General features: G+C 56.1%; 1 protein-coding gene across 1 annotated transcript; it reads left to right on the top strand.

Annotated features, from left to right (window-relative positions):
• Positions 1 to 1,975: 1,975 nt before the first annotated feature.
• Positions 1,976 to 14,519, top strand: NCLIV_067970 (putative double-strand break repair protein; the record flags this gene model as incomplete). The annotated part of the gene is made up of 18 exons (XM_003886349.1): positions 1,976 to 2,226; positions 3,025 to 3,263; positions 3,611 to 3,669; positions 4,466 to 4,543; positions 5,097 to 5,162; positions 5,667 to 5,749; positions 6,127 to 6,211; positions 6,808 to 6,947; positions 7,815 to 8,390; positions 9,107 to 9,191; positions 9,691 to 9,780; positions 10,282 to 10,416; positions 10,483 to 10,545; positions 11,236 to 11,362; positions 12,147 to 12,553; positions 12,981 to 13,148; positions 13,506 to 13,937; positions 14,460 to 14,519. The coding sequence occupies 18 exons, from the start codon at positions 1,976 to 1,978 to the stop codon at positions 14,517 to 14,519; spliced, it is 3,144 nt and encodes a 1,047-aa protein (XP_003886398.1).
• Between the last annotated feature and the right edge of the window lie 763 nt (positions 14,520 to 15,282).

Raw genomic sequence — 15,282 nt, 5'->3', positions numbered from 1 at the left:
GCTTTTTCGGCACTCGAGTGAAACCGATGACCTCCCCAAAACAGCCTCCGCACGTCATTTTGGGATCCACGGAAAAGGCGTTGCTTGCCGTTTCGTGAGAAGAGCTTCTGAGGCGCCAGTCAAACTCAACGCCGTTGAGAACACGAATGGGCTGCCACAGAGAAGACGCAAAGTGTGTGTGCTCAACGAAGCGTGGAATCTACTCTCCCGCAACAGCTGGACAGGCACTCCTGTACCTGCGAACGTTCAGGGCCGTTTCTGCTATGAAAACAAACCGAGCTTAGGGAAACGAGAGGTCGTCCACAAGTACGATCAGCGTCGCGGCCCTTTCTGCTTTCTAGAGACTTGGTTGAATGGCCAAATTGGAGTGCAAAGGGCGCTGCAGCCAAAAACCAAAGTTGTAAGATGAATTTAGATTCAGAGCACACACCGAGATGTCGATGGCGCGGAGGCGGTTCTCGCACTCGGCCTCTAGTTTGCCAGCTGGAGAGCACTGACAGGCTCGTTTCTCTGTGTTTCGCTTTTGACCACACGCAAGGAAACTGAGAAATATCGCTTTTGCTTTACGGTTTAGGGGCTGAGGAGACGTGGCGGGCTGTGTCGTCTCCGGCGTCTCCCTGCACACGAGAGGCCGCCACGCGATCACATCTCGAGAAAAGATGTCCTTTTTCCTTCTGTTTGTGTCGACGTGCGAGGGGCGCGTCTTGTTTTCTCTCAATCAGAAAAGAAGCTGTCCTTGCTTTGGAAGGTCGCCGGTGCCTGAAAACCAAGCAGAGACACTGGCAACTGTGCGTCGTGTGTCTTGTCACGAGGAGAGCTCGCTGGCGTCGCCGGCGGGAGAAAAGTCGGGAAACTCTCGGACTTCTTCGCCCCAAAGTGGCGAGTTCGCGTCCTTCGTACTCGCACTTCACTCTTACTTTCCTCTTTATGTTCTCATGTTTTTGTTCCGCTTGTTTTGTCTTCTGTCTGTGAACAGCGGCGCAACGCTCCCTCTGCTGGCACACCGCGTCTTTTCCCAAAGCAACAAGAGAGTTAGATGCTGTAAAAGTCTTTTCTCTCTCTCTTCTCGTATCTCTACGTGATTCACCTCCTTGTCCCTGTTTTCTTCGCCAGAAACACGGGCTGCTTATCTTAGTTCCCTTCCTCGTCTGGTGTTCGGCTGGCGTTCGAACGCGAGGTCGCGCTTTGCCGCATCCTGGTTTTTGCCTTCTTCTTCTTCTCCGCCCCCTTCCTGGCCGCGACCGCCCCTCTCCGAGCCGTCAGGTGTATCGGTCGGTGGCTGCCTCCCTTCTATTCTTGTGTTTCTTCCGCTTCTGCAGTCGCATGCGCTTTCCGGCCACGCACGATGGCTTCGGCCCTGCGGAGCGCCTTTGACGAGCTTCTTTCTCAGGGCGAGTTTCCCTTCGATGATCAGCCGCAGGAGACAGCCCCAGCTTCACGAGTCACTCAGAGAGAGCGGGTCAGGAGAGAAAATCCCGTCTCACCTCCCCAGGCCTGCAGCAGTGCCTGCCTTCCTCTGTTTGAGGAAGACGAGGATGACGCGTACCAAGGCTCTGCCGAGGATGCTCGAGAAAGAGAAAGAAAGGAACAGAGACGCGAGCAGACCTCTTCATTTTTTCCACCCTCACAGGCCGCTTGCCGGGACACGTCCCGGGAATTAGGTGTACGTATACCTCACGGGAAAGCAGACCGAGGGCTCGGTCCAGCGTCCAGGAAGAGAGGAAGATTCCAAGACAGGTCTCCTACCTCGCGAGACGAGGATGGGGGCGCTCACGTGACCAGAGGCTCAGGCCGTTGCGGTGAGCAAATGTTTTCCTCCGAGGCAGCTGAGAGCCTCCCACGCGCTCCAGCGCCTCGCGCCTTCCTCGACTCCTCCTTGAGAGCCTCTCCGTTGCGTGCGTCGCCGCCCCCCGACGCAGGCGCCTCGCGCAGTGGATGCAGCTTCCTCAGACGGAGACCAAGTTCGTCTCAGAGAATGGAAGAAGGCGGAGAGACGGCTGGCAGCGAAGACACGAGAGAAAGAGAAGAGCGGGGAGACGAAGACGTGCTGCGCATTCTCGTCGCTACCGACACGCACCTCGGCTACAAGGCAGAAGACAGCGAGCGCGGGGGCGACAGCTTTGAAACGTTCGAAGAAATCCTGGAAATCGGGAGGAATTTAAAGGTCGACTTCCTTCTCCATGGCGGAGATTTGTTCGACGAAAATCGACCGTCTCGGGCTACAATGTGAGTCCCCTTCGGTTTCTCCGTGATTTCTCTTTTTGTTTCTCTCCCGAACTCTTCCCGTGGCGGCCGTTTCGCCTCTCGCCTCACAGGTCCCCTCGCTTCCGGTTCCACCGTTTCACGCATCAGGCCTGCGTTCTCTTTCGTGTGTGTCTCCATGTCTTCTTCGATCCTTGACGTTTTCGTCCTTGTCGTTTCCGAGTTTCCTCATTTTCCTCTGTATCAAGAAACACCCGCGTCGCCTCGCGAAAGTCTCGCCCTGGGTTGGCCCTCACAGACTCTCCGAGACTGGCATGCGTTCGTCTTCTCTGTGTCGTTCTTGCATGGCCGTCTCCGCCTTCCCCTTCCCTTCTCGCCTCCTCGGGGACACACGCCTACGTGTCTCAGAGAACGCAAGCGCACCACTCGTGCTTTCCGGCCCTCCTTTTATAGCCCATCACGAGTGTCTTACGAGGCGCGACGAGCAACGTTAAAAGTCCGCTGTACGGATGCGGACCAGCGCCCCTCTTACTTTTCGCCTGCACACGTCCTTGAAGCTTCTCCCTTTTGTCTTTAGCCTTTTTCACCCTCTCTGTTTCCGCTCGTGCCGTTACGGGGAGCCTCGTTCTCGCTCGGCCCGCGTCTCCTTCGGTTTCTCTTCACCGTTCAAAACGTCTCGTCACGTGCGGCCTGCTCTCTGTTCTTCGAACAACTGCTGCGAGGAGTCCGCGCGTTCCTCCGCTCCTCTCGTTTCCGCCTCGGTTTTCACTTCTCGCAATCTCCCGTCTTCCGTCGATCTCCCTCTGTTCCTGACTCGCGCAGGTATCGAACGTTCTGCCTCTTGAGGAAGTTTTGCTTCGGCGATGGCGCGGTGAGCTTCGAAGTGCTTCAGAGCGCCGCAGAGAGCAGTCGACGAGATGCCGGAGACGGAAAAGACAACGACGCGGCGGCCGCGGAGAAGACTTCCGGGAAAAAAGTAGACGGATTCCGATTCGGGCTAAACTACCTGGACGAAAACATCAACGTCTGCATGCCTATCTTCGCCATGCATGGAAACCACGGTAACGAACTCGCTTGGGTGTCTGCATCTGCGCGATCGCTATCCCCACGGCTCTGTCATCTCGTGTGTGTCTGAAAACGATGTAGACACGTAGATGACACAGCCGTGCTTTCTCCGCTGCCGCCTCGAGGACGGAGGCCTGCTGCTGTTGTGGGGCTTCGTTTTCTTTTCCTTCGGGCCGTGCGGCGCTCTCCACATTTTCTCCTTTCTCCTTCTCTCGCGCCGCGTTTCCTAAAGATGTCGGCCTGCTTCCCTGACTCGAGTCCCTCTGTTTTCGCTCCTCCTCCAGACGCCTCAGTCTCTGTTGCCTCTTTGTCGCTCCTGCGCTTCCTTTTTCTCGAATGGCAGATGACCCAGGCGAACAATCTCACTTGTCGCCTCTCGATTTGCTCGAAGCTGCGCACCTGGTGAGAGTTCTTCTGGCGTCGTTTCTTGGGCCTTCTCCAAGTTTTTCTTTCTATAAATCGCATTTTTGGTTTTCATGGAATTTAGGACAAGAACTGCCTCATACTCAAATGTTTTCAAACAAAGCTTCATGTTGTATGTTGTTTAATATAAGTTCGACTTATCCAGAAAAACACACATCCGAACCCCTTTCCGCACCTGCTCGTTTCGATACGCGCGTGTACACCGGCGTTTCTTCGGTCTCCGCTGATCGCGGCATCTCACGCGTGTGCCGTGCATTTGTATCGTCTCTCTTTGTTCTTCTCGTGGGCATGCAAGGCGTCACCGCTCGCCTCCTCGCGTTTGCATCGACTCGCCGAGGTTTCTCCTCTTCGCGGACCCATGCATGCCTTCCTCGTTTCGCTGCGCCTTGCATCTATATCGCGCACGCCATTTTCTCTGCGTGTCCATCTGCATTCTTTCTATCTCCTTTTCTCCATCTGTTCCCTCGGAACACGTGACGAGAGGACGGAAGCATCGACCGCGGGGTTCGGAGCGCTTCCGGTGTACATACACCTCTCTTTGCTCCGTCTCTCGCCTTCCTTTCCTTCGCTCTTTTTAGCTGTTTTCTAGCGTGCGACGCTTCTTCTTTCGCCCCGGCAGCCACTGCACAGCGCTGAGCCACGTTGAGGGCGTCGTTTCTTTCCTCGTTCGCAGCGCCGCACATCTGTCGCCACCCGCCTTGCTCCCTTTCTGTGTTTCGCGTCCGTGCAAGCGTCCTTCACTTCGCAACGCGGTTCTTGTTTCCCTGCTTCCCAGATCAATTACTTTGGGCGGTGCGAGGCTTCGGACGAAGTGACGATAAAACCTATTCTCATCAGGAAAGGGCGAACAAAGGTGCGTTTCCTCCTCTTCAGTCGCAGTTTCGTTTGTCGCCTCCTCGGACTTCGTTCGCTTCAAGACAGTGTCACATCGCAAGCCCCGAGAGTCGCCAGCGCTGCAGCCGTCAGCAGGCTTTCACTCCTGGCGTCTCTTCTCGGCTTCCTCTCCGTCTGTTTTGGCCTTCTTCCCTTACACGAGCTGCGAGCCTCATCTCTCGCGGGATTTCGCCTCTTGCTCTTTTAGCCCCTTCGAACGGCAGAAACTCGCGTGGCGCATTTGACCCTCGGGACGGGAACTGGAGAGAGCCTGGCAGTCGTCTTTCGCGATAACTCAGGTCTGCACCAACTCCTCTGTACAGGCATGTTTCTGTGTGCATAGTCACAATGGCGTGCGCCCTTTCATGCATTCGTACAGACGAATGATCACGTGCATGATTCGATACTTCCACGCATAAAGGAGCACTTGAAATCAGCCAACGTGAGGGGCGTCCGGCATTAAGATTGTCGCAGGATCACCGAGCCGCAAACAGATATCGCGCGACCCTCCGAGTCTCTGTGAATCTGCGCAGGTTGCGATTTACGGCGTAGGGTGGATTCGCGACGCTCGCCTGCACAGAGCCTTCAACAACGAAAAGGTGAGAGAAAGAACCGAAGGTTTTGGCAAGGACTCTTTGAGCAGGCAGCTGGGGTTTTACCTGTCGCTGGGGGGATGGGGGAGCGAGCCGTGGAAGGAAAAGAGGAGACCCACGTTGTCAATCTGTCTGCGGATGCGTTCTTCGTTTCTTTTCTTCCGTCCGGTTTCTCTCTTTTTCGTGAGTAACGAAACGCACGTCCCGAAGATCGATCTGTCCACACCTTTTCCGTTAGCCCAGCACTAAGGGCTGCTTCTCTGTACGAGTCTCTATCCGTTGCGTAGGGCCCTTGCTTTCCTCTCTTTCCCCTCTCTCTTCTTTCCTTCTCTCTTCTCTTTCTCTTTCTATTCTTTCTCTTTCCTTCTGTCTTTCGTTTCTCTATTTCTGCCTTTCTTTCTCTATTTCTGCCTTTCTTTTTCTTTTTCTGTCTTCTGTAGTTTTTTGTCGTCGTTGTATGTCCTCTCCTCTGGCCGGGTTTTCTTGCTCGTCTTCGGTTGCCTGTTGTAGGTTCGCTTCCTCGTGCCGTCCTCGTCGGACAGCGGAGACTCCGTCGACGACTGGTTCAACATCATGGTTGTCCATCAGAACATGTACGACGAGGGCGAGAAGAAAAGACACCGGTGGATAAAGAGGAGTTGAACGCAAAACCAGGGGAAGAGCCGGGGAACGCGCGAGACACACGCATGAGAAGATGAGGGAAACTGAGACGCGGCCGGACGACTCCTGAGACGAACCCGATAACGCAAAGCAATGTCTCTTTCGGTATTTCGTGTGTCTCTCTCTCGCCTTTCCGGTTTCTGTGGCGATGTCCTTATCTAGGTGTATCCTGCGCGTGTCTCCGCGTCTTCTTTCGGACCTGCAGTTTCCTCGACTGTTTTGCACTTTTGCTTTAGTGTTCTCACGCTGCTTCTCTTGTCTGTTTCTTTGTCCTGTCGCCCCCTTTGCCTGTCTTCTTCCCCTTTTCCAGGTACAAGGGAGCGTTTGGAGGCCAGCCGGCAAAGAACTGCATCCACGAGCAAATGCTGCCGGATTTTCTCGACCTCGCCATCTGGGTAAGGTCTAGACAGAAGCACTTCGGACGAAATGCGTCTCCACGTCCCACGCCTCGCCTTCTCTCTCAGCAGGTGCCGCCTCAGCTGCGGTCGCGTTGAAGGCTTTACGCCTCTTGTTTCCGAGAGCTTACGCCCGCCTGCGTTTCGATATTTCGTGTGCCTGTCGTTGCTGTCGTTCTGTTTTCGGAACCCGACTGCGTGGCTGTCTGTGCTCGCCGTCTCGACATACCGCACAAAAAGACTGCAGGCGAGTCCTGGGCACTTGCGCCGCTTGCAGCTCTCACGCCTCGCCTGCCCGTTTCCTCCGTCTCCGCGTCTCTGGATGAATCTGGAGACTGAGGGCCCAACACCCGAGTTCTGTCTCCCTTTTTGTGATGCGACGTCACGAGGCGGAGAACGCGCGATCTTGGGGAAAGGGAGAAGGGGGTGCGGGTGGCGGATGGGGAAGTCTCGCCGCTGCTTCGCCGGAAATCAGGTTTTTTCGCTCCCGGACTTCCGCTTTGTTTGTCGCGTCCGCTGAGGTGGGCTCTGTTCGCGCGCCAGTAACCTCTCGCTGTCCGGTTTTTTCTCCTTTTTCTCCAAAATGTTTTCTCTAGGGGCACGAGCACGACTGCCACGTCGACCTGCGCGAGTCCCCACAAGGCACGTTCCGAATTCTGCAGCCTGGGTCTTCGATTGCGACGTCGCTCGTTGCCGGAGAAGCTCTGCCGAAGCACGTGTTTCTTCTTGAAGTGCGGTAAGCAAGACGCTCCCACGAACAAGCACACGGTTCGCTTCCCCCGCTTTTCAGTACGCGTTTAGAAGCACGTATACATATGTATATATATAGATATATACACGGAGATATGTGTTTTCGACATGTCTGTGTTAACCTGTGCATTCATCTGTATAGATATATTATGTTTGTGTATATGGTTGTGCGAATGTAGATCTTTCTTGATTCGAACAGGTGGTGCAGTGGATTTTCGATGTGGCTCGACATGTGCGTGTGCACACAAGTGTGTGTGTGTGTGTGTGGATGCGACGATGTTTCGGTTCTCTGCCTCTTCCCTCTTCGGACCTTGTCCTCGTTCGATGCCGTTGGTTAGGTGAACGCATTGCATTCGTGGCTACAGCGCTTCGTCTCTCGACACGCTTTCGAATCGAAAATGAACCGTCGTCTCTCTCGAAGTTTCGAGAGGCGTTTCATTCTTCTCCCACTGTGGTCGCGTGTTTTTTCTCTTGCCTCTGTGCGCCCACTTCATCCAAATGAAACCATGGCTCATACGTTTTGTCGTCCTCTCTCTCTGTCTTGGCTTTCCTCCGTCGTGTCTGTCTCCGCTGTCCTCGTCCCCCGTCCCTCCTCTCTCCTTCCTTGTCTCTTTGTGCTTGTCCTTCTTCTCCCATGCCACAAACTCCAGTTCGGCTTCGAGTCCCTGCCGCGTTTTCGTTCCTCAGTGGCTTCGTCTCCTTCTGTCGCCTCTTCTCCCCCTTTGATTCTTTTCCTCCCGCGTCTCTCCACGCATCTTCTCTGTACGCGCTTCTTCTCCTCACGCTTCCGCGCCTGGCTGTGTTCCCTGCTGTCCTGCGGGCGGACCCCTGCGCCTCGCTCTAAAACACACAGCGGAGAGAACTACAGGATAACTCCCCAGCGGCTGCGCACTGTTCGCCCTCTCATTTTCGAGGACCTGACTCTGGCCGATCTGCTGCAAGCGCCGCCTCTCGCCTCTTCGCTCGGCGCCCCGGCAGCCCCCCAGCGAATCCCCGCGAAACGCGGCGGCTCCAGGAACCTCCAAACTGCGCAGCCCGCCGAAGACCGAGACGTTTGGCAACTCCTCACTGACGCCGTCGAGGCACTGCTGTCGCGCTACGCTCTGGAACGAGGCGAGACAGGACAAGACCGAGAAGAGGGAGAAGACGATAGGGGTGACGATAGAGGTGGGGCGGCCAGCGGGACGCAAGGGAGGTTGGGAGGCGAGAAGGCGAAGCGAGAGGACGCCGGCGAGGCAGATGCCTTTGAGTTATTTTGCAATTACTCGACGAAGAAGAAGAAAAAGCTGCCGCTCCTTCGCCTCCGTGTCGAACACTCCGGCTTCTCGACCGTTAGCACTTCGCGCTTCGGCGCCCAATTCGTCGGGCGTGTAGCAAACCCAGGAGACATTCTGCATTTTTACCGGAAACGCGCGACCACTCACCACCCGTATGTTACCGAGATCTCGCGTTCGCGCGTGTGGACGCAGTCGCTTCGGGACGAACTCAGGTGTCTTCTCTGCCTTTTTCTATTTTTGGCGATGGCTTTCCACGGCGGCCCCGCCCTTGCCTCGTCGTGCAAGGTCTGCCTCGCTCTTGCGTTTGTCTCCTTTGCTGTCCCTCACTTTGTTCCCTTCTTCTTCGCGGATCCCTCTGCGGCCCTGTCGAGGATGGTCCTTTCTATCATTCTCTTGCTTCCTTCTTGGAGGCCTCCGTTGCCTCTTGCCTCGTCTGTGTCGTTTTTCACCAGCAGCGAGTCGCCCCTTTGCCGCAGTTCCGCTCGCGTGCACGGCGCGCTTCTTCTGTGTTCTGTTCCTTGTTTTCGCTCTCTTCGTCTCCGTCTGCTGTCTCGTTGACTCGCTTCCAGATGTCCCCTTATCTACGAACTGCTGAAGAAACGAAGAGACCTCCGCCTCCGGGGATGGGCCTTCCGTCATATCCCTCTTTTCCCTTCGTTTCCGCCCCGTGTCTTGTCTCATCTTCCTGTGTTCGATTTTGCCTGTCCCTCGACTGCTTCTCTCCCATTGGCGGCGTTGCATCTTCCATCTCCTGGTGTGTCTCTCGGTTTCTCTCCGTGTAACGCGTCCTCGCGCGCGCGATTCTCTGCTTCACCGCCTCGCGTTGTCTTCTTCCTTGTCGATCCTTCGGCATCTCTCTGTGCTGCAGGCCAGGCGAGAAGTTGAGTCAGCGGCTGCCTGATTTGGAGATTGAAGAGATCGCCGGAGATGACACGTCGGAGATCCGCGACATTGTAAGCTCAGCTTTATTTTCTTCGCCTCCCCACTCGCCTCTCTGCGCTTCTTTCCTGCGCAGTTTCTCGACGGAGCAGGCAGACGTCGCTCTCTCTCTGTGCCCGTCTTCCTTCTGACCTTGTTCGCCTCGGTTTCCGCGGTTGTGTCGCTTTTCTGTCGTTTTTTCTTTTTCCGTGTTTCGCGGTTCGCGTTGTGCGTCGGCGGCCTCGGCCAGGTCCGGCTTCTCTTTGGCGAGTAATGCAAGGCGTCTTGATCTCCGACCTCGTCGAATTTCGTCGCTCGTGCGCCGCTGTTGCCGCCTCGGTTCCTGCTTCTGAGGTGGACAGAAATGCGGTGCGGAAGGCTGGCGACAGGGAGACCCCGCGGAAGAACGCGGGGTCGGCAGACAACCGTCTGCGCCTTTCTGGATGGGGAGACTGGTTTCCCATGCTCATCCTTTAAAACCGTGTCGCGCCCTGATCCACCTATTTCTCTCTGATCGGCGTTTCCTTTCCGCAGATCTTTCATTTCCTCGAAGAAGCCAACACCCTCGATCTCCTGCCTGAACCGGATTTCAACGTGGCCGTGCAGGATTTCGTTGTTAAGATGGTAGGCTGAGCGAAGCGCGCCTCCCTCGTCAGCACCTCCCTCTGACCTTGTCGCTGTTGCATTCCTATTCCTTGCGTTCTGTCCTGTCTCCTTCCTCACATTCTTGCCTTTTTCTTTAAGCGCTCTCTTCTGTGCGCCGCCCATGCATTGCCTCCTGCTTCTCTTCCACTTCTTCCTCGTGTCGTTGTCTCCTTCCCCTCCGCGCCCGTCTGCCTTCGTTCCCTCCGTTTGCCTATTCCAACGTTTACATGCTGTCGTTTGCCCGCCTCGTTTCCCCTCGATCTTCCTCGTCTTTCTTCTCACACGCGTTGTTTGCTCGCTTCTTACTGCCAGTCTCTCGACTCTTCTCGCCTCCGCCGCTCTTCGCGCCCGTCCTTCGCTTTTTCGTATGTCGCGCTTTTCCCGTCATTTCCCTCGTGGTTTTCGTCCTGTTCCCCTTCTTTCCGCGGGGGACTCTGGTCGCAGCCACCGTCTCTCTCTCCTCTCCTGTTGTTGCCGCAGGACACCAATGCGATTGCAGCCTTCGTCGATCGCAGTGTACAGGCAGCACGGCGCGAAGCGAAGAGCAAGCTCCACGTCCTGGCGCCGGATGTCGAGAAAGACATCGAGCCCGCAGATGTCCACGCCGTCATTGCGGTGAGGACTCGTTTCCTTTCGTTCTCTGGCCCGTGTCGTGCCTGTTTTTCACTTCTTTTCGCGCAGTTCGCGGCCCGCAAGACTGTCATCGTTGCTTCCTCCACGGTTGCGCACCCCGGTGTGCTCGATGTGCGTTCCTGCGTCGACGCGCCAATCGCAACCGAACGGTTTCTCCAAATATAAGGCGAACCCAAGAAACGTGCATGCAAAAACACGGGCAGAGGCCCGGGGTCGACGGCGCCGAGGGTATTCGGGTGGTGGGGGCTGGTCGCTCTGGTCTTCTCGTCTCTCGTTTTTGGCTGGTGTTTGCCTCCGCGGAAAGGCACTGGTTTCCCTTCCTTTTCGTTTCTGGCGATGCAGGAGCGAACGCGAGGCATCCGGGAAAAGCGCCTTCTTCATGGTTTCCCGGACGAAGAAGAACTTCTCGACGCGGCGAAAAACGCGGAGGCGGAAGACACCTCCCAGCGAGTATGCGAGCAGTGCGCTTGTAGGGGCAGAAGGCAGTGTCTAGACAGAGGAAATTGTGTCCGTGCATAGCTTCGCCGGGAGGTAGAGACAATTGCACCGGTGGATAGGCAGCTGGTTGTTTCTACGAGTATGAACGGATGGATCCCGTGAAAAACGCTGTCATCCGTTTGTGTTTCCCCTTCTTCCCGGGTCGCCTGCCACAGCGCACGTTTCTCTGCTCGTCTTTTTGCCGCGTTTTCTTTCTCTTCCTTGTCGGCTTCTTGGTCGCCCCTCGGTGTCTCTCCGTCTCTCGCCCCGTCGTCTCTGGGTCTGTGCATCCGCGTTCTGGATCTGGTTCCGGCCTGCTCGCAGGGACGCCGCGGAGACGGTGAAGACGCGTCTGCGACGGGAGAGGTACCGAGGGAAGAGGAAGATGATTTTGCAGCAGAGACCGTCGACACGAGTCAACTTCCCGAAAAGAAGCCAAGGAACCACAATGGTAAGTTCCTCTCTACTCCTCTACGGACCCTTACATACATATATACATATATACATATATATACTTATGTATACATGGTTTTTGCACAGAGAGATAGATAGACAGATAGATAGATCTGTTTGTGTATGTGGGCGGTCATATCCCTAGGCAGCCGCGTATATATGTTTGTTCGCCGGCATATGAGGCCTGTCCGGTTTCGGACCTTGTCTCGATGAAGGAGAAATTCTCGGAGTCAGTCGCCGGCTGATGGCGACGAGGTCAGCGAGCCGGGGAGGAAAGACTTTCCAGTTCAGCAAAACCCCAGGTTGCTTCTGAGTCCCCCTGTGCAGCACCGCGGCCGTCCCTGTTTGATGCTCTGGGGTATCGCCGCTTCGCGACTCTGTCTTGCAGACGCTGAAACGGAATGTTTTTATTTCGAGCGTCACGATGATGTTGCAGCTTCTCTCGCTGGCTCCGCCAGCCGTCGTACGCTGCTCGCTTCTCTGTCACTCTTTGTTCGTTTCTCCCTCTGTCTCTTTGTCGCCTCGGGTTTCGAGTCGTCTGCGGTCGTCCCCGTCGTCCCTCCGTTCCTTCGGTCGTCCCTGCGTTTCTTCGGTCGTCCCTCCGTTTCTTTGATCGTCCCCGTCGTCCCTCCGTTTCTTCGGTCGTCCCCGTCGTCCCTCCGTTTCTTCGGTCGTCCCCGTCGTCCCTCCGTTTCTTCGGTCGTCCCCGTCGTCCCTCCGTCCTTCGTCGTACCACGTGCGCTTGCCGTGTCTCTCTCCCCGTCTCTTGTCCGCGCCTTCAGGTTCGACTGGACTCTTCGACGAAGAAGCTTCGGACGCCAGAGCGACAGACTCCGACTTTTCCGATGCCGAGGCAGGAGGCTCAGCCGCTGGCGCGGCGTCGAGAGGGACGGGGCTGCAGAGAGCGCGGCAACGCGGGCTGCCGAGAGGCTGCGCGGCCCGCGTCGGCGAGAAGCGAGGAGCGAGAGCCGCGCTGTCTCTTGTGGTTGGTAGGCCGAGCGAGGAGTTTTCTTCCGAGGCCGCAGGGCCTCAGAAGGGGCGACGGGGGCTGGGCCGAAGAGGCAGAGTGAAGGACGCGTCGTCGAGTCCAAATGTGCATGCGTCGGGGAAGACAGGGACTCGAGGGAACCGAGGACGGCGCGACAGCCACGATGAAGATGCGGATTTCGGGGAAGAAGAAGGAAACCAGGTAAACAGACGGAGACGCCACGCAGGCGAAGTGATCAGCTCTGGGTCGGCGAGGCGTTCTCCAGGAGAACTCTTCTCCCCGTCTCACAGAAGCCGCGTCACAGAGTTCAAACGGAGAGTCGTGCAGAAGCTGTTCCCCACGGAGCGCTACAAAGGGGAGCAACAGCCTCCGATGCCAGGCGCCAGGGCGGCAAAACACAGAATCGACACTGGTGAAGAATCTTTTTGGTTGTGGGAAACCGCAGCGAGTTGGTTGCGTCCAGTCGAGCACAAAATCTGCCGTTACACTTCAGGTTCGCCTACTGCTGTCCAGCATTTCCGTCGCCGGTGTGTCGTCGGAAACGTCGCGTTTCCGCGCGATCCACGCATGCCTATCGCGATTCGGTATTTTGTTTTCTTCCTTTTCCTCGCGTGTGTGTTCTTCGTAGAGTCCCACAATGTCTGCAAGGACGTCAGGTCCAGCAGGCGGAGGCCGCGAGCGCGAGAAGCCGTTCAGTCAGCTGTCAGCGAAGCGGAAAGGAGCTGTGGGAGGGCTCTCGTCAGAGCCGAAAAGACAGCAGGCGGATCTCCGTTCGTTCTTCAGACCGTCGCAGATTGTAGGTTCCCCACTTCACTCTCCCGTCGCCTGATTCGTGTATCTTCGTTTGGACAGACAGTCTCCACTGTTCGCAGTTGAACCTGCGGGCTTCTGCCTCCATGCGTGTCAGCTGTCGTGGCCTTAAACACAGGGCAAGCAGACAAGCATGAGCAGACGCCGATTTGAGTGGCACATCGGGGAAAAAGAGTAACCGCGTGTTCGTCGAGCTGAAGCGGCGTGCCGTGTGTGAAGTGCTGTGCCTGTGGCGGTGCGTCTGGAGCGGTTCCCGGGTAAACAACGAGAGTGGAGACCCATTACCGTTCCTGTCAGCAGTCGCTTCGTGAGCCTGCTCCTGTGTGTCTTTGCATTCGTGTAGTCCTCTTCTCGGCCGGCGTCTCAAACACGCGGCGTCAATTCCTCACCTGGTTATGCGCCTCACTCGCGCATGCATCCAGCTGCGTCTGAGGGCGACGGCCACGAAGGCAGCCGACGCGAGTCTCACACTTCTCGTTTCCATTCCGCCCGACCGCCTTCCCGGCCAGCTTCGTCCTGTGAAGTGGATGGAACGAGGCAGGAGTCCAGAATGTTTCAAGAGGAGAGAGAAGCGCAGAGAGAGGGACAAATCCCGAATCGCTCCGACAAAGATCGGACAGCGACGGCGGCTACAGGTTATTCTCTCGGAACTCAAGAATTCACACGCAAGAGACGAAGCAGCTACATGTCGGAGGACGACGCATCCAGGAAAGGAGAAGAGAGCTTGGTGGAAGATGAAGACGACTTGTTTCTTTCTTCACTCGGCCGAGCCGCGGTAAGGACCGAAGCAGCAGCTGGAGTGCGTGTTACACCCAAAAAATGACGGAGAACGGGAGAGGCGCTGAAGCAGCCAGGCGACCGAGGTCAAGATAGATAAGAATAAGTGCAACACGAGAAACCGGTTTTTCTTTGTCGGCTCGGTGTGAGTTCATTGCGGAATCTTCTCACACGCGAATGCTGCGGCTGCATTTGTCTCTGTGTTCCCTGGTGCTCCTTACCCAACCTTAGAGGGTATCGGTTGCGTAACCGTCTTCTTTGTTTTTCCCCGCCTTCCTATGTTCTCTCTCATGTTGAACTACCAGTTCCGAAAAGTGTCTTGCATGGCTCGATACCCCCTTTCATTGCCACACTGTGAAATCCAAACACTGTTCTAGCGGCGCATTTTTCGCAAGTCTGCATATGCCTACAACGTGCAGGGGGGTAATGGCGGTGAGGGAAATCTTGGCAAACGAGAGCGGTCCCTATTCGTGGCATCCGCGTGAAAAGGGTCGTGCCGTCTGTTGTCTGTTTGTTTCAGGACTCGGCTCTTCGTAGAGGTACTGACTCCATATCTTCTTCGTGGTCTCGGCGACGTTAAGTAGGTTCTCTGCGTCTCTTCCCGTGGTGTGACGCCCTGCGACGTGTTAGAGAGGCTGTCTCTGCCGATGGTATTCGTCTTGGTGCTCAGTAAAGGTGATAGAACTTGTCACGCGTTTCATGTGAAAAGGGAGGCTGTGCCGTGCTGAGCCGCCGCGTAGGCTTCTCCACCCGGTACTTTTGAAGCCGGTAGGCGATAGGCCATCCACGGATCCTGTCTGTCCAGGGCTTGGATTCACACGAGGAATCAGAAAAGGAAAGAGTATTTTCTCTGTCAGCACGAGACAACAGGAAGGTGCTCAGAATGCGTCGCTTTGCCAGCTCCTTTTTATCTGTGTGTGACGACACTGCTGGACGAGCTCGGTCCCTTCTTACTCCCAAATTTACGTGGAGATCTGATGGACGAAGGACACTAAAAATATCTCATGGTGCCTTTTGATCCGGAACGGATAGGCATCGCGATTCGGAGACTGTGTGGTAGCTTTGTGTGGAACCGGTCGTGCATTAGTTTACCGAATAGACAAGTTGGTGTTGCTGCAGGCAAGTGCTCTGCTGCCACCTGGGCTGTCAATGCGCTGCAGAGCAACGTGCACGAGGTGAACAGAATGGGAAACTCACCTGCTCTTCAAGTCACTGTCCATTTTTCGCCTTGCATTGTTGTCGCGAGGGGAATTGGTTCGATGAGAAAACAGCCACATCAGAGGTACAAGCCGTGCGGTCGGTCGCACCGCAAACCGCAATCCCTCACACGCAGGTGGTGTACG

The sequence above is a fragment of the Neospora caninum genome, chromosome XII (genome assembly GCF_000208865.1).
Source record: "Neospora caninum Liverpool complete genome, chromosome XII".
Taxonomy (NCBI): Eukaryota; Apicomplexa; class Conoidasida; order Eucoccidiorida; family Sarcocystidae; genus Neospora; species Neospora caninum.
Note: the sequence above shows the minus strand (reverse complement) of the source record. Positions and strands in the feature narration are given on the sequence as shown.